This window comes from Haliotis cracherodii, unplaced genomic scaffold (genome assembly GCF_022045235.1).
Source record: "Haliotis cracherodii isolate W230 unplaced genomic scaffold, xgHalCrac1.p SCAF_1, whole genome shotgun sequence".
In the NCBI taxonomy this organism is placed as follows: Eukaryota; Metazoa; Mollusca; class Gastropoda; order Lepetellida; family Haliotidae; genus Haliotis; species Haliotis cracherodii.
Genome location: NW_027266264.1, coordinates 10,675,656 through 10,703,284, shown reverse-complemented (window position 1 = coordinate 10,703,284; position 27,629 = coordinate 10,675,656). Strand labels below are relative to the sequence as shown.

Here is a 27,629-nt window from a genome sequence, read left to right as displayed (position 1 = left end):
TTAGCCCTACGATAATTTTGTGAATTCTAAAGGTGGACCGTTGTATGGTATTAAATTCATACAGTTCAACTTTTGACGTGTTTAAAGTATTATTCTGTTAAACTCAATTGGACTATGCCGTGGATCGTGTAGGTGTCAGACTATTCATACTCAACAGTATAATTCTAAAAACGTTATAAATGGCAAGTAATAAATAAAATACTAAACGAGCTCCCGTGTAAAACCAATTTTATGAAACTCGTGCATAGTCTTGGTATCTGACTCGCTTTCGCTCGTCAGACACCAGAACTATTCACTCGTTTCATAAAATTGGTATTACACGGGAGCTCGTTTAGTATTCTATATTGACCTTCTGTGACGTCATTACATATCACGTCAACAATGATCTTTCTATTACGTAACAATGCCATATGTGCACCATTATGACATGGCTTCTGGTGTCGTGCCGGGTTAGCGAAAATCCAATTTTCCCTAGTATCAGTAAAACGAAAACCCAAGTTGGGGTATTTGTCCTACGAAGGCGAGAAATTAGTAATTTCTATAAAAACACTGGATTACCGTAGTTTAGATTAGCGCCCGTGCTGTTCAAACAGAGGAGAGGAGAGGAGAGGAGAGGAGAGGAGAAGAGATTTACTAGAGAGTCGTTTCGTAAAAAAATAATACAGTTGGATGTTTAAACACAGGAGAAGAGATGATCAGTTTCATGTGCAAGAATTGGACGCCTGTCGCCTGCTGTGCCTCCTGTTCAACGGAGCGTGCAATATATGATAGCAAAGAAGGACTAGGTTCTTTTTTATTTTTTAAAATAGAATAGACAGAAGTTACAGTATCTCCCCGCCTATGTATGTATTCTACTTACCGTAAGCTTTCTAAAGAATTTTTCTATATATTTTTAACTTGGACGTAAATGGCTTCCATCTTGAAACGAATATAGAGGGTTGTTATGCTTTGCGGTTACCATAATGAAAGAAGAATTGTCAGATTTATCACAAAGTTTGACACTGTATAACTTGTTAAGTATAATACATAGATATACTCCGCGCATATCTACTTATTCATCAAACCTTTCTCAGATACTATTCCAAAACTTAGCAAAAAATATGGATGCTAAGTTTCTTCCACAAAAGCTTAAAGATGACACACATTTTTCGAGATTGCTATATTTTCAAGTCAGTTATGGCACCGGCTGGTTAGCTCCCTTGGACCTGGGCACAAGCGGTCAATAGGGGTCATATATATATATATATATATATATATATATATATATATATATATATATATATATATATATATATGTCTGTCTTCGGGTGCTTCGTATCATGAGTGTACTCTCTGTGTTTAATTATTTGTCGCCATGGCGCAATTCTATTCAAAATTTCCTACTTTACTTATTGAAAATTATATAAACAATTCTTGACCCAGTGGTATATTATTTTACGAATTGTAAGGTTATAAACATGTTAATTAGGAGATAAACATACTGTGTTTTCAATGTAGAGCTAGGTTACCTGTAGATTTAACCCCGCTAAATTGAATTTGGAACCGAACGCGCAGCGTGAGGTTTCAAATGTTAAATTTAGCGGGGTTAAATCTACAGGTAACCTAGCTCTACATTGAAAACACAGTATGTTTATCTCCATTCTACCATGACTAGATATAACGCGAACTCTTTGGTGTTAGCAAATATACTGAGTGAAGCGTCATGGGTTGAGGCTTAATTGAACAAACAATTAGTTTCTTAGTTGATATGGGTTATGATACCGACGGGTTTAGAGGAGAGTCGTTTCCTATTACATACAGTATGTATTTGATGGTATATATAAAGAGTGCAACTTATTTATCTATGTCCAAAATGGCTAATGCACAAGTTCGAGTGACCACGGTTGATAACGTGCGAGGTGGTCAGCACTTGTTTTATGAGGGATTCAAGTTTCGTTGTGAGAAAACGGTCCGTGAGAAGAAGTATTGGAACTGCGTTGTTGCTGCCTGCAGAGCGTCGGTGATCACCGAAAACGGCATTCTTCAAGCGGCTTTGCAGGTAAGAAAATAACGCACGTGATAATGATGATAATACTCTTAAAGACATAGGGTGGAATCACAAACTCAACAAACTTGCCAGGAAGAGCCATCCGAACATTTTTGAAGTTGTTCAAAGAGAACAATCCAACGTAGAAGTCGCCATTCAACGAATTGGAGCCCACTGGTCAGCACCACCCAGAAAGAGAAGATGCCGGCTGATTGACAACCGTCTTCAGGCTCTGAAAGATAATCTCGTCAACAACGTCATCGGCGACGTTGAGTACACAGATCACGTTGGTGACCTGATCCACTTGGAGTGAATGACTTGAACACAACGTGTATGCCAGTGCAACCGCAAATTTATTATAAAATGTATTTACCATTATATTTTAAGTTAAGTTATTGTTGGTTTTGTAGAAATTATAATGTACATCTATGAAATATTAAAGTATTAGAGTTATTAAATTTGTTAAATGTAAAGTACTTTTGTGCAACTATACTATACTTCAGTATCTAATAAATTACTACTGTAATTACGGTATACGTATTTCTGTGTTTTTCTTGTAATTTGAGAGTCCCGGTATAGCAATATCCCGTGTTTACTGTAGCGTGACCAGTCTACTGTAGCTTCACGAAAGTTATTTGTTGATTATGGCTAGGTTTCGCTCTTCCGGCCCATAACCCAGCTTCTTCGTACGCATTTTTTACTCGATTATTTTGAACAAAATATATATAATAAATACGGAATATTACTTCTCCATGAATGTCATACTGATATTAGACCTAGGGACACGAGTGAGGACCTTCGAATTTCCCGATAAGCCATCCCCGTCTTCATCTGTCAATATGAATATTCTTTCGGTCGATTCTCCGGTAGTATTTGCATTGATACAGTTCTATTTACGATACAGTGATCCAACCATGTGAGATTCTGTACCTTAAAAATGCACCACGACACTAACCACAACCTATAAACAAGAACAAAAGTGCAGGTGCTGGAACCTGAAGTAACATTACCACTCGACGCTGAATGGCACAGTTGCGCTTCACGCAGTCCTTACAAACAGTCACGTGACCACACATCGCTGTCCTAGATCGTCAGAAGCTTCGTCCGTAACGACCATGGATGCAGTTCAAAGCGCCTTGTTCCTGGCCCTTTTTGTGGGATATTCTTTCTCTGTTTGGTGGGACGTCGTGAAGATCCCTGTATTCACAGATGGAGTGGGGGGCAAGCTCATGTTCCTGACGTTCTGGGATGCGGTAATATCTTCTTCTTTTTTTGCATCTCTTGTTGATAATACCTTATAGACAGCATGTAGCTGATAGAAATATTCCATGTAACCGTACATGTCTCTTACATTCCAAGACGCTGTCCGAAAATGAATTTCACATCAATATGAAGTCTAATTACAAGAGAGAATAGATTTAGGAATTGATCATATAATCACGCCCAAGTCAATTTGCATTTCGATCGAAACGAGCGGATAATACATGCCCTGAAAATCCTGCTGCGTGAAGTCGTTAAATATTTACTCTTGTCAAATCGAAAGGGCACGTTGAAAGGCCTTTTGGCAAAGTCACATCTCAGTGAATGTATCATATTTTAACAAGATTTGTGCATATAAGACAGTATATCGACCAGTATCGTCTGTTTCTTAGATGGCGGGAAGTTCGAGAACATGAATATGTATTTGTATATCGAGAGACCATATACCGATGGTCTCTGGTATATCCATCCGTTTGTTGTTGAAATACTATTGTATATGTGCGACTATTTATTTGAAGGGCGGTGAAATTTATGTTTGTCTGAACGTGAAACGTGACCCTGTCGCGGCTGATAACCACAGCCGTGTCTTCACGGTCCAAAGCAGTTGGTGTTTTGTGAACTGTAAACATTGCATTACCCATGTCAACCTTTGTCTACTATGTGCAGACATGCAATGGTGGCAAACTGTTTACATGTTGAACTTGGGCTTGTTATGTAGAGAGATAAATTGTGAATATGGTCTGGCAGACACATTTTTGATCAGGGGACAGTAGCTGTTCTTTACCAGTTCCCCTGATGGCAGGCAGCTGGTTCACTGTTATTTTCTCTCTACACCAATCAGATCACAAAACTGAATTTAAGGAATAAGAATGGTTTACTTTGCCAGCACGAGTTTGATACCTTTCCATATTGTACAGATGCATGCATGATTGTGTGCATTCCAAAATACTCCACCATCCCTACTCAATCACCCCCCCCCCCCCCCCCCCCCACACACACACACACACCTACAAAATGCACTGTTTTGAATACCACAGTGAGGTCATTCCCAACAGACCTACTACCTTGCAATATTATGTTACTATCACATGCTTTTGCAACCATTGTAACTGATTCTGTTCTTAAATCTATGATATTAGTTGATTCTAGCTTGGTATTCTGTTAAACCAGAGACCATATAATAGATCTATTATATGGTCTCTGGTTAAACAGATCACATACTGTTGTCATAGTAATCGACATGTCATACCATTCATGCAATTCTTTATTCTGAAGCCCTGAATAGTAGGTGTTATTGTGCAGCGGTGTAGCTAGAGGAAAATAAAAACATTAAAACCATACAGTTCTTTCTTAAAGAAGTATAATGCTTATTAAACCCAGACAAACTCAAACAGGCACAAACAATATACTGTATCTAAAACAGGGATATCGCAAATATTTCCTACCTCGTTCTCGATATAACACATTGTAAGTGAAGAACAGTTCGATCGATTGGATGAAACCCAGATATCCTACCAAACTAATGCAACAAACAAACAACTACATTGTATATTTCGAACAAACTCATTGATGACAGTTTTCTCGCTAGTAGCCAGGCCAACCTGTAAATTGACCAAAGATCAGGTAACAAATGACAGGAAGAAGAACAAACTATAGTCATTTTTTTGTAAAATTACTTTGTTTTTTTCTGCTATGTAGTTGATATAAACTGTTGAGTGTGTGATAGAACTTCGCAGATTATATTTGTCAGATGATAGACAATGTACCATGTTTACCAACATGATGTTGATTGGAGCCCCAGATGATTTGATTTGCTTTTGATTTGCAAATGTTAATGAATGTGTTGGCCCTCTGTTTATTTTAAGAGTGAATATTTCAGTGATTTTTAAATGGCCCTGTTATCAGTAAAATACAAGTAACCTTTGTAAAGTTGATAATTATCCTTTGTAAAGTTGATAATTATCCTTTGTAAAGTTGATAATTATCCTTTGTAAAGTATGATAATTAAACTTTGTAAAGTATGATAATTGCCTGAATTTGGATATTTTAAGTTTCAATTGTACAATTGTTACCGACATTGGCATGAATCCCTGGTATTGCAATACAATTTTAACCAGTTATTCACATCATGCAGGAAGTTAATGCTGTCATTGTCTCATTTCCATAGCAAGTGACAGGTGACTTGCATACAGATCTATATCTTATTTAAAACCAAAAATAAAGTATACATTTTCCTCCCCTCCAGCTTCATGCCGTTTTGTTGTCACCAAATAACTAGAGATGAAGAAATTATTATGAGTGTCTTTGCTTTCTGATTTGTTTGTTTGTTGTTTAACACGCACTCAGCAATATTCCAGCTATATGACGGCGGTCTGTAAATAATCAAGTCTGGACCAGACAATCCAGTGATTCACATCATGAACATCGATCCATGCAATTGGGATCGATCACAGGCATCAACCAAGTCAGTGAGTCTAACCATCCGATCCTATTAGTCGCCTTTTACGGCAAGCATGGGTTACTCAAGACCTATTCTATCCCGAATCTTCACGGGTCATTTTGCTTTCTGAACTTGATCAGGGATTTACTTCGGTCGATCTATTTCCGAGTCCAGGGGCCTCTTAGTTATAAATAATGGGGGTCAAAGGCTTGCACTTTGGGGTCCCAGGCTGGCTGACTGTGGAATGCTACACGTACCTTCCAAGAATTTTCGTGATATCATTTAATTGCAAATGGTCAGAAGCCTCAAGTCTGTCATAAACTGCTGGGCCCCCAAAAATGGATTTGACCAAAAGATTATGAATGTTTTCAGAACATGACTAGACTGAGAACAGTTGCCAAAACACTGCAAACTCAAGGTCCAAAACACAACCATGATACCTAGCACATCACCATCGTATAACACATTTCTTGTTTGTTTCATTTTTAGCTACCTTTAAACATGGGTGTATGCTTTCTCATTCCCAGCAGTTTAGATGGGGATTTCAATGTTAGATTGAAGTAAAGTTATAATGTAACACACAATTTAAAATTTTGGTAAATTTAATTATTGAAACAATCACATTAATATGTATCCCCAGAACTTCCATGTATGTTATTTGCACCTATTTTCAATTTGTATCGAGAAGAGCACACACCATTTTGCATCAGGTAAACCCTGACTTGATTCTATACACTATAAACTGGATCCTTCCAAACATTCATGCTTGGTGTGTATCACATCTGTTGACTGGAAATGTATGCAGAAATAAAATACTCATATAATACATATCATAAAACAATAAATATGCTTTAATCATGGTACAGTATGTGTGATATAGTTTATGGTTTGATATGAAGTTTTGGATACACTCCATGACAGATCTGATTATTAGATTTGTTATTAGGAATCAAAGAGGTCATTTGGCACCAGCCTGAAGATGTTTTAAATGACCATATAAATAGAAAAAGGTGGGATAATTAATTGATGATATTATGTAAAAAAATCTGAAATCATTTGCAATTACAAAGAAAGAAATTTATCATATATCATATAAAACCAAGCAGATTAAGTTTTGTATGTTATTTTCCAAAGTTTAGTAAAGACTAAGTTATTTTTTATCAATCGATGAAATAAAAAAGGTGATAAGTAAAAATTTTCATGAGACTACCAGTATACAAAGTGATACCATTTCAATGGCCCTGTTATATTTTCACTTGCATCAGGCTAACAGGGTAGTGTACATGTCCTTTAGGGGTATTCAGGGTGGGACCACCAAGGGGTTCTAATGACGTTGCAGCTATTGAGCAGCCATGCCCTGACAATTAATGCCCCTACAATCAAATACACCTGTCACTTTATAAATGGTGAAAAGTTTGTATCCACAGTTATCAATATCCACCAAAATTCAAATAATATATTTCTTAATTGGAAACATCTCTTCCTAGTCTACATTGTTCTGCTTTGCATGCTTAAACATTCTGGTAATAAGCAGCCTGAATATTGATCAACCAAGCTTCAATATTTGTATTATTGGCAATACGTTTTTTAATTAAAGTGAATATATGAAATTATGATACCTTGGTTATGATAATTAAGTTAATTAACACAGTGGAAGCATGTGCAGCAAATATAAGGGTGATACATTGAATGTGAAGGTCAAATTGATTCATCAGGCTTTTGTCTGCCTTGATTCAAGTGCGAAACAAGAACAAACTCAAAATTAGAACGAAATCAGGTATGCCATTTTTCGTTAAGGTGTGCCTTATCTAATTTATCCAATACTTATAACAAAAGGCAGATAATCTATAAGATCAAACTTTTGGATGAACATAAATGTGTTTCAAGGTTCTGAAACGCCTTGAACCACTGGAAAAAAAATGTATTTTTTTTCTTATTTTTTTCCATCTGGTTGACCATTCTCCGTGCAAATGTTGTAAAAAAGAATAGCGGAATATTTTGTTTAATCTCCATTTTGACAAATAGCAATCGTCTGCTAGGTTTTTCAGAACAGTCAACAAGAATAAACACTTCTGTTTAAAACATATGTTTTACATAATATTTATACAGAAAGATGTGACTTCATTCAAATGCATTTTGTGCAATCTTAAACATCTTGTCAAATGTATGTAATTTACAGTCAATGGAAATCACTGAATTATATGCTTTCATTTCACAGTTTAATTTTGTCAGACATAAAATAAAATTAAATGTAAGTACTTTTAATGAAAATAACCATGCTCATGAGGCACCGTACATAAACTTCCAGTATGTTATTTCTTATTTCATGTGTGCCACAGACACAGGTGCAAGAACAATTTCAAGCCCTTAACTTAGTCTTAACATCCATGTAACGTTTTTAAAGAAGTTACGAGGCAGTTGCGTGTCCTCTCTACACTGCAGTGTTTACTGTAGACCAAACTGTAAATAAGTGCATGAAAATACAAACTGTCAAGCAGTGTTGGAAATAAAAATAATTGCCAGTCTGCATCAGGACCCACAGACTTTAGAAGCTGCAGGTCCTTACTGAACTCTTCAGACCCTCTTTTTAAAAAAATGCAGCTTATTGTGACAAATAAATCGATATGCAAATTAACCTCAGGCCATAAGGACACATACAAATTTGAAACTACGGTCCCAACACGCAATCTACCTGCCACAGGCCTTTGTGCAGCCGCTTATTTTGAACCCTGCTGTCAAGTAAATTTTGGAGCTTAGTACCGGATGCTAAGAAGTTGGTCAGGTGATGCCTAACATGCTTAATACAGCAAAAATGAAATTTAAAAACACTTATTAAATCTCTTTTTTTATATATTTCTTCAAAAATATTAGGTGAAATAAAGAAAAGTAAAAACAAAGAAAACACAAATTGTACAAATGTTTGGCAACTGAAAAATTTGATCATTCATGTAATGGGGGTTTAGTTGTCATTGGTTGATCATGTGATAGATCAGTAGATTGTACATTCCTTAAAAGGAAAAATAAAGTGAGTTTGAACTTGCAGGAAGTTGAATTTCATATTTTATTTGAATGTCCTTTGTATCAGAAAAAATAAAGAAATATATTCCTAATTTCCAATACTGACAAAAGTTTGTGCATCTTCTAAAAACCTAAAAGACAAGCATAATTTATGACTCGCTATTTTTTTAAATAAGATGTCAAAAGATAAATATTAATTGTCAACAGCTGTATATGTCTCGGTCTGCAAGTGAAAGAATTTAACAATTTGTTAGAATCTGAAATAGATGCACAGCGTCACTTTTAAAATTAAACCCAAATAATCCAATGATTTATTCATCTTCTGTATCTCCTAAGGCTTTCTGTAGAGGCATGTTTGATGTAGAGTATCCTCCCAGATATTTCAGTGCACACATTGTACAGGTTCATAAATCACTATATCTTTACCATCATAAACAACGAAATGCTCAGCAGATGCCTTTACTATAATTGTAACAAGCTTTTCAGAAAGTAGCATGTTGACAGAGTTGTCTCCCTTCAGAGTTTGAAGTCCACATTCTGAGTTAGCTTGAGTTGCATTGGTGACTGCTGACTGGGGAATCTTTGAAGTTGCTGACTGAGGACCTTGGCACTCAATCTTGATAAAATGGCTGTTGTGGCTGGAGTATTCAGTGTGTGCATGTTTGTCATGTACTTGTGCAGCATCACCTACAATATTTTCACAATTACTGATGGTACTCCCAACTCTACAGTGTTCACCTTCAGGGGATATGGTGGAAAATTCAAATATTTAACATTTTTAAATTTTGTAAGTATTTTAATTTTGACTGTATTTTCTAAAGAGGATGTAGATTTCTTTATGATATATTTCTTCAAATTTCATAGTTTGTTAGAGACAATTCTAGAAATGGTGTAAGCTATATTGTTAATTTTATGAATGGTTGATCTCTACTGTCGTATACACAGAGAGTAGAGTTTATGGTATGTAATTTACTGGTGTACTGACAGTATACATTTACAACAGTTTCTGAAGCACTGTTATCGGTACTAGTTATGACATGAATAGAGGGACATGTTATTTTTATTTCTGTTTGAGAAGAAACTTCAGTCATTATAGATAAGAGGTGACCTGTTTTGTGAGTAGGTGGAATTATAGAATTTGAGGAGAGTTTGTGTATTTATATTAGATAAAGACATGAAATTATTTATACCACGGTGTATATAGACCATAATGGTGTACTGAAAAATTATAAACTGACTATCAATAAAATAAAACAACATGAACAATACAAGTGTTTCCTTGGGACGTCATAGAATTTTTTGTTTGTAGTTTCTGTTTGATACCAGTTTCAGCAGATTAAGAAAAATATTTGCAGGGGAAGTTGTGGAGAATATCAGTTCATGTGCTAATCAGTTAAGTAGTTCTAGGAGCTATCAGTTTGTAAATTGTTGTGGTTTCGTCCCTCCAAACAGGAACTGATAAAACTTGCCTGTTCCTGGTACAACACCTAATTGCAAAACAGAATCTACCTTACAAATAGTCTATTCGTTTTATTCATTTGTATTATCATTTTTGTGTGTTGGTCTCTTTTGTAAACAAACCAATTAATAATAAAATGCGTCAGTTTGATGCACAGGGTTGATCTTGGCTTATGAAAGTGGGGGTCCAGTGCTTATGATTGATGGATGAAATAACAGACACCCACAACTGCTCTTGATGAGCTGTATCTACAATGAATATTATTGTTCGTCCTTCAGGAATGTATTTTTTCTGCATTCGTTCTCTACATTTGTGCTTATTGGACGCACATTTGTGCATTGCGTAATACCCTCTATGTGTATGGTGAACATCGAATGTTTACTTGTAACAAATATTTGCTTTTAAAAAAACTCATTGATAAAAAAAACAATATTCATATTTAGCTCACCTGAACTCAATGTTTAATTGAGCTTATGGTGTTGCATGTAGTTGGTCATGTGACCATCTTAAAAACATGTTAAACTTGAACAGTTTTGACATCTCTGAAACCATAAGGAGTCTGTAGGTGAAACTGTCCGCATTGTAAATGTTCATGCCGTTGCTTTCGCCTGCATATTTATATTCCCTTTTAGCCTCTCTTTATCATCTTTGTTATTTAATAATGTTCCAGAAAACGTCGGATAATCTACAGTAATGTTGTTATTTTTAAATTTTGATATTAGTATTAAAGTTCTTATAGAATTCTAACTGAGAAAGATTTTGAAAGTCGAAGTCATTGGAACATGATTTAATCACAGCCACTTGAACTGGAACACTGGTCGCGAGACAAGTATGAATCTTGAAGGTCTAATCATCTTTTTGCTTTCTAGTTCTGTCAATAAGTATAAACCAATAGTCTGAAATGAACCACGGACTAGTTGGAATTTACTCATGAATCTAATCAATCTTGTCATGCTGCAAACAGTCTGCTAGGGGTAGAATAGGTCTTCAGCGACCCATGCATGCCATAAATGGCAACTATGCATGTCATAAGAGGCGACTAACAGGATCGGGTGATCAGGCTGGCTGACTTGGTTGATGCATGTCATCGTATCCCAATTGTGTGGGGCGGTCGGGTAGCCTAGTGGTTAAAGTGTTCGCTCGTCAACGCCGAAGACCCGGGTTCGATTTCCGACATTGGTACAATTTGTGAAGCCCATTTCTGGTGTCCCCAGCCGTGATATTGCTGGAATATTGCTAAAAGCGGCGTAAAACACTACTCACTCACCCAACTGCATGGATCAATTCTCATGATGTCAATCACTGGATTGTCTGGTCCAGACACAATTATTTGCAGACTTCCGTCATATAGCTGGAATATTGCTGAGTGCGGTGTTAAACAACAATCAAACAAATGTTCTACTATGGCCTGTAGTGGTAATGTCATGGTCTAGTGGTGGGTGTGTTATGTGTATTGGGTAGATTGTGATCTGCCTCAGTTGCTGCAGACATTCTACTATGGCCTGTAGTGGTAATGTCATGGTCTAGTGGTGGGTGTGTTATGTGTATTGAGTAGATCGTGATCTGCCTCAGTTGCTGCAGACCTTCTACTATGGCCTGTAGTGGTAATGTCATGGTCTAGTGGTGGGTGTGTTATGTGTATTGAGTAGATCGCGATCTGCCTCAGTTGCTGCAGACATTCTACTATGGCATGTAGTGGTTATTTCATGGTCTAGTGGTGGGTGTGTTATGTGTATTGAGTAGATCGTGATCTGCCTCAGTTGCTGCAGACCTTCTACTATGGCCTGTAGTGGTAATGTCACTTTTCATGTGGGTGTGTGATGTGTATTGAGTGAATCATGATCTGCTTCCAGTTGCTGCAGACCTTCTACTATGGCCTGTGTGCTGTCACTGCCATCGTGGGGAGTACCGGAGGTCCAAGCAGGGATCCCCGGAAACGCTCAGCTCTCCAGAAGTTCCGAGACTTCCTCCACAACACTCTCGCCTTCCCAGTTGGAACTGTAAGTAGTTGATGCATTCAGATCCCCATGGCCACACTTCACATTGCCCAATCCTCCTATGCTTATTCATATTTTAACGTTTAATATCACTTAGTTCACTGGAAATTAAAGTTAAAGATGTCTTCTGGTACATTGTTGTGTTCACCAGTTCGCTGTACATCACAGAGTGTTGTGTATCAGAGTGTTTAAGTGACATATTTGAGTCAGTTTATCACTGATATGAAGTGGTGTAGCTGAGAATCACACACTGAAAGTCAAAACAGGTACATTTGGAGCAAACCAAATGGTATTTATTCCCATTTACAAAAGGTCCAATCTCATTAAAATCAGATCTTAGTTCTCGCTATCGCTAAACAAAGATCTGAGGACATCCCATTATGGGTCACATCAGAACGACCTTTCATCCGATCAATCAAAGCGTCGCTAACAGATCATGAAAGTGACAGTCAGAATGTGTTTTCTAAAGATGCAACCTCGAAAACGTTAAAACGGGGTATTCCGAACGAAAGTTACGGCGCATACGACTGATTCCGTCAAAATTATCGTCTGTCTCTCGTTTCCGTAGGAAGAGGCGTTGCTAAGTACGTGGGAAGCACTGCCATACAATCATAACCATATATTAGACATTCCGGATTGTTCTTTTGTTCAGTTTCCAAAATTGCTCATTGGCTGATATCGACTTCTTGTTAATCGTTTCTGTGGTCTGTCAAAGTTTGCGAAAGGTCGTTCTGACTTGACCCGTAATGGGATGTCCTCAGATCTTTGTTTAGCGGCAGGGAGTACTTAGATCTGATTTTAATGAGATTGCAAAGGTTGTGAGTTGCTTTGGGCAAAGCGTTAAGGGTTAACAGCCTGTATGCCCTACTATGATGACACTGTTTGGTGTCCTCAATGCTTGCACTATGTCATCTTCAATGAAAGGTGTAAATGCTAATGTCTGTATAATTACAGTAATAAAAAACACTAACATAATTATGAGTGAATTGTAATGTTTTCTTAAAGTAAATATTTTTGTAAGTAAGTGAATACTAATCATCCCAACAGGTTGTTGTGTATGGCGCTTCCGCATTGTCTCGATTAGTAAAGTGTGAATTTGATGCAGTATTTAATAACATGATAAGTGAGCTTTACACAATATGACGCATAGAAGCCAATACTTTTCATTGTGAAAGATAGGATAAATCACTCTGATTTTGAAAAATACCCATCTGAGAAAAAATGTTTTTGAATCTAAGTGCAAACCAGAAAAAAGAGGTTCAGATAATCCCAACAAATCAAAATTGATGACAGTGCCAGACATGATTTTATGTTACAAAATGTGGAAATTTACTGACCTATTCATGGTAGGGATATTATTTTGTGAGATAGCATGATTTCAGTGAAAAGTTAAATATATTAACCAATCTGTTCTTTTGCTGCATGCAATAATCATGATAATGAGATTTTGATATTTGTTTTCAGTTTGTGGTTGTAACATTTTGGGCAATCTATGCCGTGGACAGAGAGCTTGTGTTTCCCAAGGCTCTTGACCAGTTTATACCTCCCTGGTTGAATCATGTTATGGTGAGTCACGATACAAGTTTATACCTCCCTGGTTGAATCATGTCATGGTGAGTCATGATGCAAGTTTATACGTCCCTGGTTGAATCATGTCAAGTTGAGTCACGATACAAGTTTATACCTCCCTGGTTGAATCATGTCAAGTTGAGTCACGATACAAGTTTATACCTCCCTGGTTGAATCATGTCAAGGTGAGTCACGATACAAGTTTATACCTCCCTGGTTGAATCATGTCAAGTTGAGTCACGATACAAGTTTATACCTCCCTGGTTGAATCATGTCATGGTGAGTCACGATACAAGTTTATACCTCCCTGGTTGAATCATGTCATGGTGAGTCACGATACAAGTTTATACCTCCCTGGTTGAATCATGTCATGGTGAGTCACGATACAAGTTTATACCTCCCTGGTTGAATCATGTCATGGTGAGTCACCATACAAGTTTATACCTCCCTGGTTGAATCATGTCAAGGTGAGTCACGATACAAGTTTATACCTCCCTGGTTGAATCATGTCATGGTGAGTCACCATACAAGTTTATACCTCCCTGGTTGAATCATGTCATGGTGAGTCACGATACTAGTTTATACCTCCCTGGTTGTATCATGTCAAGGTGAGTCACGATTCAAGTTTATACCTCCCTGGTTGAATCATGTCATGGTGAGTCATGATACAAGTTTATACCTCTCTGGTTGAATCTTGTCAGGGTGAGTCACGATACAAGTTTATACCTCCCTGGTTGAATCATGTCAAGGTGAGTCATGATACAAGTTTATACCTCCTTGGTTGAATCATGTCATGGTGAGTCACGATACAAGTTTATACCTCCCTGGTTGAATCATGTCATGGTGAGTCACGATACAAGTTTATACCTCCCTGGTTGAATCATGTCAAGGTGAGTCATGATACAAGTTTATACCTCCTTGGTTGAATCATGTCATGGTGAGTCACGATACAAGTTTATACCTCCCTGGTTGAATCATGTCATGGTGAGTCACGATACAAGTTTATACCTCCCTGGTTGAATCATGTCATGGTAAGTCACGGTACAAGTTTATACCTCCTTATACCACCCAATCAAAATAAAGAATGCATCGGTTCTTGAGCCCATTAGGTATTAGCTTGTTAAAACGAATAGGCATCATTTATTTACTGCCTCAAGTCAGACATGTTGATTTAACAAAAACCCACACAACACACAAACATTCCTTCAGTGTTACTCCCTACTGGGTGTAGGTGTAAGGGTGAATATTATCCTACCCTATTTTTTATCCCGGGGATGAAATTCTCTAGTGTCAGGATGATTCTCCCTAGTGAATCTGAACCTAGAGAATTCCCACACTAAGGTAGGAGTAAAGCTTCCCCCAGGATAATATTTAGGTAGGATATAATCCTTGCTTACATAGATGCAAGAACAACAGGGTGTATCAAATATCCTCAGAAATAAAATAGTGCAACCTTTATTACTGACATTCGGTACTGGTTGTTTAACTATGTTTCTGTGATACAGAATATTGGTGTGAATGCATCACTCACTTGTACCTACAATGTAGAAACCTTGACACTGATCGTCTCAAAGAAGTTCCCCTGACACAACCAATATGGAGGTTGTCAGATCCCCTCACCCATAGCTGAAGGACAACAAACTCGAAATTGTTCAAAGAAAGTTTCTGAAATCAATGAATTATAACCAAAATGGGAGCCATTTCTTATTGAGGGAGCAATGTTTACCTTTAAAACAAGAAATATGTGCTTCCTTGCCAGCTGATTTTGAAGTGAAAGTTCACTGTACGTTTGGTAACCTACTTGGCTCACTGATCCCCAATTTCATCTTGGCCAGCATTGCTACAACTGGATTCACTGTCGCACACATCCATGTGACTATCGCGACACACAACACAACTGTGTTCCTAAGTTCTGTTGATGTAAGTATATCCCCACTCCATTGCATCCTGAGGCATTACCTAGGTAACCGTAATGGAATACTCGGGTAGTCACACATGGTTGGTAGCCTCTAAGAGTTATCTCCCTTGCTAACCAAGGCAATGCTTAATCACTGTAGACTGATTTGCCTGGTATCTTTTGTAGCAACGGACCTATTGTCAGTGCTGTACATCTGTATATGGATAGCGTTGGTCATGTTCCGCTCCATCCTCTGTTTCAGCACACCTTCATCCTGCCCATCCTGTTGCTGGATAAATACCTCAACTATCACCATCTACCGAAAAGAAGGAATGGCATTTTGGGCCTTCTTTTATTTGGTGTTATATATCTCATATGGTAAGTCAGTTGATGCTTCATGTGTTGGGGTGAGGTGAGAAAGTATTGTTTTACGCCACTCTTAGCAATATTCCAGCAATATTACAGCGGGGGATACCAGAAAATGGGTTTCACACATTGTACCCATGTCGGGATTCAAACACTTTAACCACTAGGCTACCCCACCACCTTTGGCGTGAGGTGAAATGGGGTTTATTCCAGTTATATAGTGATGTGCATGCATGTGTGTATATGTGTGTGTGTCTGCTTGTACCTTGTCTGGACTAATGCCAGTTTTATCGCCGACTGAGACAGCATGACGCAGTTTTAACAGGATACCCAACTCAGACACATTCCTTGTTGATCCCCTTGATCCTGATAGCCAGGCAGGGTAACAACAAGTATCATCTTTTTTATGTCTATTGGTATGACCCAGCTGGGGATCGAACCACTGACCATCCGCTCTCCGGGAAGACAATCTATCCACTAGACCACGGAGATGGTGATCACTTGTTGAGTCAAGCTAGAGTATCCTGCATACATTGTAATAGTCTTCCCAAAGTGGGATACTATCAGCCTCATAGTGTGACTCTATATTATCGCGGGCGCTATGTTACCGTGGTGTCAGTAAATCTTGTAATCCACACCCCCTGTCAGCTGTTACTTATGCAAATCAAAGCACGATATTTAATCGCTTGATCGAATACAGGATTTGTTGCGGTATGTCACGGCTTCTCGTTAGTATACACATTAACTTTTTTATGTTCGTTTCTGGAATGTTCTTGAAATGGAATAACCCCTACCTCCATTCGAAATTGATGAGAAAAGAATCCTTTTGTTTGGACAAAATCCCTTGACCCAACATCTGTATGCATACTGATTATGCATAATCTAAAGGAGGAAGTGATGTAAAGCACATGTTCCAAACATATCATACCACAAAATAGCCATACCGCGATAATATAGAGTTGCCCCCCCTTGAATCGCTAATGACAGGTACTTTGCTTACCGAACTCAATAAATAAATCATTGATCAATCCTAATTCATGTGCCATAAAAGTTGAACAAAGAAAAGAAACATTTTGCCAATTATTTAATAGGTTAGTAACCGTGTGCTATTATGATCTATTATTAATGAACTACCATGATAATATAGCATACAGGTTATAATTGGGTGGTCAAAGGTGCCAATACCGGGTAGTTGCTCTTCAGAGTTGTGGCCCTTAGTCAGGCCAGGATACCTTGATGATCCATATTAACTCACAGTATGTTCTTCCCCTGGATACTGACAGTGTTCACCAGGACAAACCGTAAGATAACCCGAATGGGTTTAGCCTTGTGAGCAACCTACTGCCACTTTTGCCTATTGTATTGTAGGTATCTTCCTATCTCATAATGACATTTTCGGAGGTTTTATTTTTTCCTAGTAAGACCTCATCCCTTCTGTGAGGTTTTTCTTTTTCCTAGTAAGACCTGGAATGAGGTTTTACTGTTTCCTCGTAAGATCTGATGATGTGAGTAGCAGATGGACTTAGTGTTTCAAATATCCAGTGTTCTAAAATCAATGACAAGAAATGAAACTTTTTCATTGTGTGACTGGAATCAAACCTGCAACGTCGGTTTTACTTCCTCGACTATAACCTCGATGTCATGCTTCATCCTCCCACGTATCATTGTACTTTCAGGATCCTATGGATAGCCTACCATGCCAACGTGTGGGTGTACCCGATACTGAAAGTCCTGGAGACCCATCAGAGGGTCATCTTCTTAAGCTTCCTCCTGATGCTCTTCGTTAGTTTATACCTGCTTGGAGAGGGCCTCACCAGGTTCCTATGGCGTAAGTGTTGAATCTACTCTACTCAGTTATTACTTGCAAATGTGGACCTTATGAAGTCGGAAAATGAGAATCAAGATTTCAACTTGTTTACCCAGCAAATATTTGTTTTAATCTGTTTGAGGTTGATTTTTAGGATAGTTTGCTTAGTAGTCTAAGGTGCTGCAATTTGCAATTTTAAGTTGTAAGGTGGAAGGCATATGATTTTTATTTTAGTGAGTGAGTGAGTGAGTGAGTGAGTGAGTATGGTTTTATGCTGTTTTTAGCAATATTCCAGCAATATCACATCAGGGGTACACCAGAAATGGGCTTTACTTATTCTACCCATGTCAGGAATCGAACCTGGGTCGTCGGTGTGTCGAGCAAACGCTTTAACCACTAGGCCACCCCTTTTGAATTATAATATTTTAGAGAAACGTTATGGTGTAAAGGAACAAGGCAACACACATGGAGATTTCATCATCTGAAGTTATTTGCGAACAATGAGGAGTGAAAGAATCGAATAATTTATGGATGTTTTGACTTTGTATCTAGCGACCTTCACAGTGGCCATGTTTGTTCTGTCATTTCAGGGAAAGAACTAGGAGCAAATTTAGCAGCGAGGAACACAAAGTCGAGCAAGTCAAATAAGAAGAAGAGTCGTTGACAATATTTGTAATCAGAATTTCATTATTGTCATCCTGATCATCTAGTAGCATTCACATGGAAATTCATCCTAATGTGTGTGATGTTGCTACATAATTTAGTCTGTTAGGCTTGATTTCTTTGATTCTGAACTTTCGGAAACTAAACTCAGATATATGATTAGTATTTTATGTACACTTTTAGGCCTATAGGTTGTTAACAGAAATATTACATTTTAATTTGAAGTTTACATGATATATGGCTTTTCCACAGGAAGAGAGGCCGGTCAGATGATGTTCATAAGTGTATATACGACACAATTTTATGTTCATACATTTTTCACAAGACTGACGGACTACTTCCACATTCTAGGGGAAACCTCTGGGAATACCCTTGCACGAATACATACAAAAGTGTTATTTCTGATCATATAGGCCCTTTAATCTTGAACTCAGCGTTTTAGCATACATTGAGAAACAGCAGAGACTTTGCCTGCATGATTGTTCACAAATATCCTCGCTACGATCTACCCTAGTGAACAAAACTTGGCAATGCACACCCGCTATCGTAGTATCGACTTGAACCGTGTCTAGACTGACAGTGACATTCTGCAGCAATCTATGAATTTACCTTAGTATCTATTTAACACATCTCCACAATCTCCTTTCAATGATTTACTGATCAGTGATGACTAACACACATTAATTGCCACAGGTTCAATAACAACTTCGAAAATTTCTCTGTCATGTTTATCATGTAGGCCATTTGGACGTCTTGTAATTGATGTAAATGTATTACGACGGGCTGTCATTGTGACTGACTTACTGACATAATATCAATGATGATATTATTTCAATACATTTCTTGTAAACAGATAGATAAACACACCTCTTGCTTTGGGGAACTATTTTATTTAGTAATACAGCTAGTTGTTGTATGGTTGTCAGTGTAAACATGAAGTCACACATATTGATCTAGCACTACACCCTCAAGGTATAGATCAGTGATATAATTTTTTATTTGAGAATTGACTTTTACTTTGTGTGAGTTCATTGGAGTGTGAACCTTCATAGAGTTACGGCCAAAAATTGTCTAAATGTCATATTTCTCAAGACAGCTCGTGGTTGAAGTTGTTTTATTTTTAATTTAGATCTTTCAATTTTTGTATTTCTTTTTGAAAGTTGGGTCAGTATGATGAGACAAAATACATTCAAGTTATCTATGTTTTTGTTTTTTTACCTGAAATGTGACTGGAGTGTTAAACATTTTCAGATATTTTGTCTGATTACCAGTCTCATCTGTACTAAGAAGTTACACGCTTGAACTATTTTTTCTTCCACATTCCTGAATATTAGGATGGGAGTTTTATCCAAGTTACTGGTATAAGTAATAGGATGCCTTAAACCTACCCCTGTAATGTGTTTTCTTGAATTTGTTTTCTCAACTACATAAATAGTCCAGGAAGTGTTCGTGTGACATTGAAGGTCAAGGTCACTTGATGTGATTAATATGTCCCAGAAATCTTGAGATTCATGATTGGAATTTTATGAAACATTAGAAACATGATCCCAGGCAGTTCATGACTGAGGTGGAAAGTCAAGGTCATTGAACTGGAAGTACTGCTGATAAAGCAGTCTTTTCTATTTCAAAGTTGTATTGCATTGGGAAAGTCTTTTCCCAAACCAAAACTTTGTCATTATGGTAGGTAGAGATGTGGTTGTGCAGGGGGTCAAGTGATGTGGTGAAGTCAAAATGGTTAATGAGGGTAAGGTTTTAGGACATTGAGGGGGCACGGATGGCCCAGTTGTCTAAGGCGCCGCGATTCGCTGTGCAGAGTTGCGTCCCTTGGGCACGCCAGAAACCTCTGATTGTGGGTTCAAATCCCGGTTCGGCCCGATTATGTTTCTAGGTTTGTCAGCACCATACCTGTGCTCGTGGGTTACCCTGCAGTGGTAAACGTCTGAGACCTGCATCACTTCCTGCTTTCTCTCCACATTAAGCTGACACGCCGTGATATAGCTGGGAAACTGTTAAAAGCGGCGTTAAACCAAACCCACTCACTCACTTTGGGACATTCAGGAAATGGTGATGATAGAGCTGCTTCTGTTTTTGCGTATTTGATGATGGATCATGCCTTGGTCACTGAGTATCCATGACGACATTCTGCCAACTGTGTGTCTTCAGTGCTGGTTACTCGTATCTATGCAGAGTACTGATTTTGACATGCTTTCATGTTAATGAAAATGATTTCATTTATGGTTTTATATTAGAGCTTCAGTTTGATTTGAATACCAATAATACAAATTGGCCTGGCTTTAGGAAATATGGCATTCAACAGCATCAAGCTCCATACTGTTTGAAATTGCTTTATGAAAATTCCTTTGGGGGGAGGGGGGCTTATGGATGAATGAATGAATGAATAGGAAATAACTGTTATTACAAATGATACAAAGTGTGTGTTTGTCTTTTGATTTATCATAAGATGTGTTGTATGCATGGAGTCTATTAATGAAAACCATGAAGTGTTAAGATGCCAGGAATTCAGGTGTTTATGATATGCTTTTCGCTACTATATTGAGAGGAAACATGTTTATGGCTGCATTTGATCAGTAGGCAGGCGTTAAAGTTTGTGCATGCAACACAACCAAGTGATACCACATTTGTGCATGCAACACAACCAACTGATACCACACATTACCAGGCTTGCATAGTCCAACACACAAAATAATGTCGACTTTAAGTGTCTTGCACACATCATGTGGGTGCAGCCGATTGCAACATCTTTTATGGTATTTTAACAATATTTCAGCATTTGGAACACAGACTTAATTTGGTTGATTTTGGTGTGGAGTTTATGGATGCCTTGCCTGAAAGCTTTCTTGTATCAATATGGGCAAAAATACAGGAATCTTTGGATTGACAAAGGGATGTTTGTCACAGAATGATGAGCATTTAACTTCCATATTTTAAGCCTTATGTCCTGTACATTTTGAATTACTTCTACAATAGCAGGTTTACATAGAGGACAAACCAAAGATATATTGCTCAGTGAGCATGGTGATTATCATTGGTATTTAGATCATAATAATGTATTTAAAATGACCAGCTCTTCTAGGACAGTTTCCATGTGTTACCATAATGAACCCTATAAGCATATTAAGTGACAAAACTGTTTTACATTTTTCATGTACATATAGATGTAAAAAGTTATGTACTGTTCAGTTTGTTCAGATTTCATGGGCGTGACAGTGAGATGTAACTGTACACATCCCATGGTCAGTATACAAGATCATCTATTGAGGACATGCTTCACATTCACAAATTAACATGTTACATCACAGCCATTATGAACACTATAAACATGAGTAAAGTATACACTAGTGGAATAAACAAAATCAGTTCCTTGAGAAAATGTAGTTTGTGAGGAAAGTCTTGGATCAAAGTAGGATGTCGTTTAATATTTTCTTTGAAAAATGTTCCCGAGTTTAGTGCACTGTTTCTGGTGATCCTACATGTCTACAATGTGTCGCACATCTCACTGGTGGGAGGTGAACCAAACCAGGGAATGGTTTTGTTTTCATATACCAGCCCACAGAAATGGGCATGTTTCACAAAGTTTTTTATTTTTGAAATAAAGCCAAATATACAATGGTTGTTACCCAAAGAAATTGTCCCTCGTCTGGCATGGCTCTTCTTTGGAGTGAACACTTTTGTCCATTTGTTTGTTTTTGCATTCATGTCACATTGCACTCCAGGTGTTGAGTCTCCAGGTCAGTATTTCCAGATGTTGATAGCTTTCTCCAGTGCTCAGCATATTAGTCATGACACAGTATTTATTTCTCGTTCTTCCTTTTTCTCAATAAATGTACGTAACTATTAACAGATTGGGAAAGATGACAAGTTTACATATTTGTAACATGAACAATAAACGAGAGTGAGGGCAGCAATTTAAATCAATGTGAAGGTGACCATCAGTCATAAAGGTCAGGAGGGGGAGGTAACTCACACTTTACCATTAATTTGTGTGCTACAAAGCATCAGAAGCATTCAGAGCCTCGGTCCTCAAAGCTGCTTTAGCACTTAAGTCTGTGTTAAAGAGTTTTAGCACTAAGACATTGTTTAAGTATAAAAACCATAGCACTAAGATGACTTCGAGGAACAAGTCTGTTTGGGTCGAAATACATATTTTGCATATATCGGTCTTCCAGTTCTACTGTGATGATGAATTCCGGCATGATGAGACATACTTTTAAGGTGTTTACACAAGTGGAGTCTCCTTCGTACCAAACTTAGTTTGCTGTGACTGCTGTAAATCCTGGAATCTGGCAAACTGTTTCAGTGTGTGCATGTCCAAGGCCCTTTTAGTGGGTTCTGTCAAATGCCAGGTGCATTGAAATGAAAGAATTTATTGCCAGAGTTTGTCACATTCCAGTTTTGTATTTTTGTTGCATGAGATGAGATCTATGTTGTGTTTTGTGTGAGCCTTCTATATCATGTTATGCAGGAATATTTGTATCTCCTTTCACATTTGTTTTTCTGTTGCTTTGAAAAATGAAGAAAATAAATGGTATACATAATATTTGTGACTGTTGTTCATTGTAGATCCACACTGCAATCATGAACCAGTGATTTGACGAGACAGACCAGTAATTTATTATAGGGCGAGGGAGGTGTCAGGTTTTTGATGCATTAAAAATATCAGTAAATGCTGACCTTAAAGATACCTTCAGAAAAAGCCATTGTGGTGAAAATGCCAGACTTTATGAATGATCTTCACTGTGACCTTGAACTTATACTAAGATCACTCACAACCTTTCCGATCTTGGCCCTGCCCTAAGGAAGATGCACCAAGTCTCCTTTGACCGACAGTAAATTCTCAAGTTAGGTGGTTGATGAAGAAACATATTTCAGACATACCCCTTGGGAATGACCTTGACCCTTGACATCAATGAGTCAAATATATTTCCCAGGGTTATAATGGAGATCTGCATGATAAGATATCCCTGAGATGTCCAAACGCTGCATGGTTTCAAATACAAAATGCAGCTGCAGCAGCAAATTCAGACCAAATCTTGAAGCATCTCAATATACATTGGGTTGCTTGTACGTACAACATGATGTAGTTTGAATGCTGTTCAAAGAATGTTGCTCACTCAAACCACTGAACATGAGTAAAACGAATGACAATTGAGTGCATACTGACTGATCCATTGACTGGGGTATTAATAATGTTTTGTGCATGACTCAGCAGGAGTGAGTGAGTGTGGTTTTACGCCGCTTTTAGCAATATTCCAGCAATATCACGGCGGGGGAACACCAGAAATGGGCTTCACACATTGTACCCATGTCGGGATTCGTACCGGGGTCTTCGGCGTGACGAACAAACGCTTTAACCACTAGGATACCCGACCGCCCCTTGATTCAGTAGGACTGGAGAGGTCGGGTAACCTAGTGGTAAAAACGTTTGCTCATTACACTGAAGACATGGGTCCGATTCCCTACATGGGTACACTTTGTGAAGCCCATTTCTGGTGTTTCCCGTCGTTATATTGCTGGAATATTGCTAAAAGCAGCATAAAACCACACACTCACTCACTCACCAGATGGACTTCCGCACATTACAGACATCCATCCATTATTAGTTATCCCAGCAATTCCATCAAAACATGACACAAACAGTCGTGAAGCTGATAAAGTTTATTAACTTTGTGGATGTAAGCTGCATAAGTATAGGAATCCTTTACAGCCATTATATCCTCAACTGCCTATCACTGATCCATTGTAAAATAACTAAATTACCAGGACAAGCTCTGACCACATTATAACAATATAATCCAATGATTGAAAATGTATCTGGAATTACCAGAAATAAGACATCACATTTTGTCTTGCTAAGTCCTAACTGGAAGCAGGTTGGACACAATCACAATAAATATTGATAACACTTTGGCTAAGTCTGAAGCTGCATTCATGGGCGACTGTACATTAGTGTCTGCATGGCACACACTATGTCCTGTCCTCATCCTATACACAGGCAAGTATGGACAGCTATTATTGCAAAAGTTACTGGTCTGAATATCATTGCAATTACTTTTTTCCTGAGTATCACAATTTCATGGACTTCTGATTGATAGATATATGTATGAAATCAACACGAACAGTTAGTTGTCAGTGATTATATATGACCTGATACAGTCGACATTGACAACCATATCAGCAACACGCTACCTGACAATGTCCCACAGCGTCATGGGGAGAGGAGTACCGGTACTCTGCAAAATGACATCCTGACAATGTCGCACAGAATCATCGGGAGAGGAGCACTCCGCAACGTGACACCCTGACAATGTCCCACAGCATCATGGGGAGAGGAGTACTCCGCAACGTGACATCCTGACAATGTCCCACAGCATCATGGGGAGAGGAGTACTGCACAACGTGACACCCTGACAATGTCCCACAGCATCATGGGGAGAGGAGTACTCCGCAACGTGACACCCTGACAATGTCCCACAGCATCATGGGGAGAGGAGCACTCCGCAACGTGACACCCTGACAATGTCCCACAGCGTCATGGGGAGAGGAGTACTCCGCAATGTGACACCCTGACAATGTCCCACAGCTTCATGGGAAGAGGAGTACTCAGCAACGTGACACCCGGACAGTGTCCCACAGCTTCATGGGGAGAGGAGTACTCCGCAACATGACACCCGGACAATGTCCCACAGCGTCATGGGGAGAGGAGTACTCCGCAATGTGACACCCTGACAATGTCCCACAGCATCATGGGGAGAGGAGTACTCCGCAACGTGACACCCTGACAATGTCCCACAGCGTCATGGGGAGAGGAGTACTCCGCAATGTGACACCCTGACAATGTCCCACAGCATCATGGGGAGAGGAGTACTCCGCAACGTGACACCCTGACAATGTCCCACAGCGTCGTAGGGAGAGGAGTACTCTGCAACGTGACACCCTGACAATGTCCCACAGCATCATGGGGAGAGGAGTACTCCGCAACGTGACATCCTGACAATGTCCCACAGCGTCATGGGGAGAGGAGTACTGCACAACGTGACACCCGGACAATGTCCCACTGTGTCATGGGGAGAGGAGCACTCCGCAACGTAACACCCTGACAATGTCCCACAGCATCATGGGGAGAGGAGTACTCCGCAACGTGACATCCTGACAATGTTCCACAGCGTCATGGGGAGAGGAGCATTCCGCAACGTAACACCCTGACAATGTCCCACAGCATCATGGGGAGAGGAGCACTCCGCAACGTGACTCCCGGACAATGTCCCACAGTGTCATGGGGAGAGGAGTACTCCGCAACGTAACACCCTGACAATGTCCCACAGCATCATGGGGAGAGCACTCCGCAACGTGACTCCCGGACAATGTCCCACAGCGTCATGGGGAGAGGAGCACTCCGCAACGTGACACCCTGACAATGTCCCACAGCATCATGGGGAGAGGAGTACTGCGCAACGTGACACCCTGACAATGTCCCACAGCGTCGTAGGGAGAGGAGTACTCCGCAACGTGACACCCTGACAATGTCCCACAGCGTCATGGGGAGAGGAGTACTCCGCAACGTGACACCCTGACAATGTCCCACAGCGTCGTAGGGAGAGGAGTACTCCGCAACGTGACATCCTGACAATGTCCCACAGCGTCATGGGGAGAGGAGCACTCCGCAACGTGACACCCTGACAATGTCCCACAGCATCATGGGGAGAGGAGTACTGCGCAACGTGACACCCTGACAATGTCCCACAGCGTCGTAGGGAGAGGAGTACTCCGCAACGTGACACCCTGACAATGTCCCACAGCATCATGGGGAGAGGAGTACTCCGCAACGTGACACCCTGACAATGTCCCACAGCGTCGTAGGGAGAGGAGTACTCCGCAACGTGACACCCTTACAATGTCCCACAGCGTCGTAGGGAGAGGAGTACTCCGCAACGTGACATCCTGACAATGTCCCACAGCGTCATGGGGAGAGGAGCACTCCGCAACGTGACACCCTGACAATGTCCCACAGCGTTATGGGGAGAGGAGTGCTCCGAAACTTGACTCCCGGACAATGTCCCACAGCGTCATGGGGAGAGGAGTACTCCCATATCCTTCCTTGTTTTATCATAGATAACGAAAGTTGACTACAAGTACGAGATAGCCAGGGAAAAGTGGCATCTAACTTCTCTGTAAATACAACAGCAACATAAAAAAGAAACTGACAATAAGTTAAGTAATGCACAGATGTTTGTTTCTCTACATAAGTACTTCATGGGCTTGTATACTCCGGTCCTCCATCAACCGAGAATACAAACGGACACGATGTAAGAGTAATGAGTGTCTATTTTCAGTCAGCTAATTAAACTGTGTGAACCTAACAGAATTGAGCCTCATGTTGTGCCGGAGCTTTGTGCAAACCCTTTTCTGAAAATTATCAGGATATAAAGATAGTCAAAAATTTATTGCAATTAGTAATAGTAGAACTACAAAGTCTGAAAGATACGGTGGCCCATAAGGGACATGGAGTCTGTTTTTCAATATTTTGAAGTTTAACTTACTTTTATCGTAACCTTTTGCAAATTAACACAATTTGCCATACGAATATGTGATCAATCATGTGTAAAGAAGATATAGAATCGCTGAAAAACGAAACGAAAATGTCAAAAACTAAAATGAAAATACAGAAAACTATTTCTACCGCGGTGATAATATTTATGGGCCACCGTAGAAAGAAAACAGCCCACATGGTAGTTACCAATGCAACGGCAAAAAGCCTCCTGTGGTCACTTGAGTTTATATGCCTTCAGCAATGAATTAAAACAATTATTAAAAACTGCGAAAAACAACTCTGTGACAACTCAACGATTGCCTTATGGCCTTGTCACACAACAACTGAAGCAGTAATGTATGGCGACGTGTGAGAATCTTTGCCAAAACGCCGGCAACGCTGAAACACGGTACCTTTCTCCTACGCTGAGCGCGCTAGTCATACGTTACTCATATGCTGTGCATACGCTGGCCATACGTTGAACACGCCGGACACACGCTGTCAAGACACTTTTATACGCTGTCATAAGTTAAGTATAAGTCAGTGATACGCTACTAATACGTTAGACACGAGTTACAT

General features: G+C 39.2%; 1 protein-coding gene across 2 annotated transcripts; it reads left to right on the top strand.

Moving 5' to 3' along the window:
• Positions 1-3,119: 3,119 nt before the first annotated feature.
• On the top strand, positions 3,120-20,416 carry LOC139472459 (androgen-induced gene 1 protein-like). Of its 2 annotated transcripts, none has more exons than XM_071254945.1 (6): positions 3,120-3,279; positions 12,057-12,203; positions 13,665-13,766; positions 15,929-16,044; positions 17,709-17,860; positions 18,430-20,416. In XM_071254945.1, the coding sequence occupies exons 1-6, from the start codon at positions 3,142-3,144 to the stop codon at positions 18,501-18,503; spliced, it is 729 nt and encodes a 242-aa protein (XP_071111046.1). In that variant the 5' UTR covers positions 3,120-3,141; the 3' UTR covers positions 18,504-20,416. The 2 variants fall into 2 exon arrangements, with proteins under 2 accessions (XP_071111046.1, XP_071111039.1); XM_071254938.1 differs by lacking the exon at positions 3,120-3,279 and adding an exon at positions 9,280-9,531.
• Positions 20,417-27,629: the final 7,213 nt, after the last annotated feature.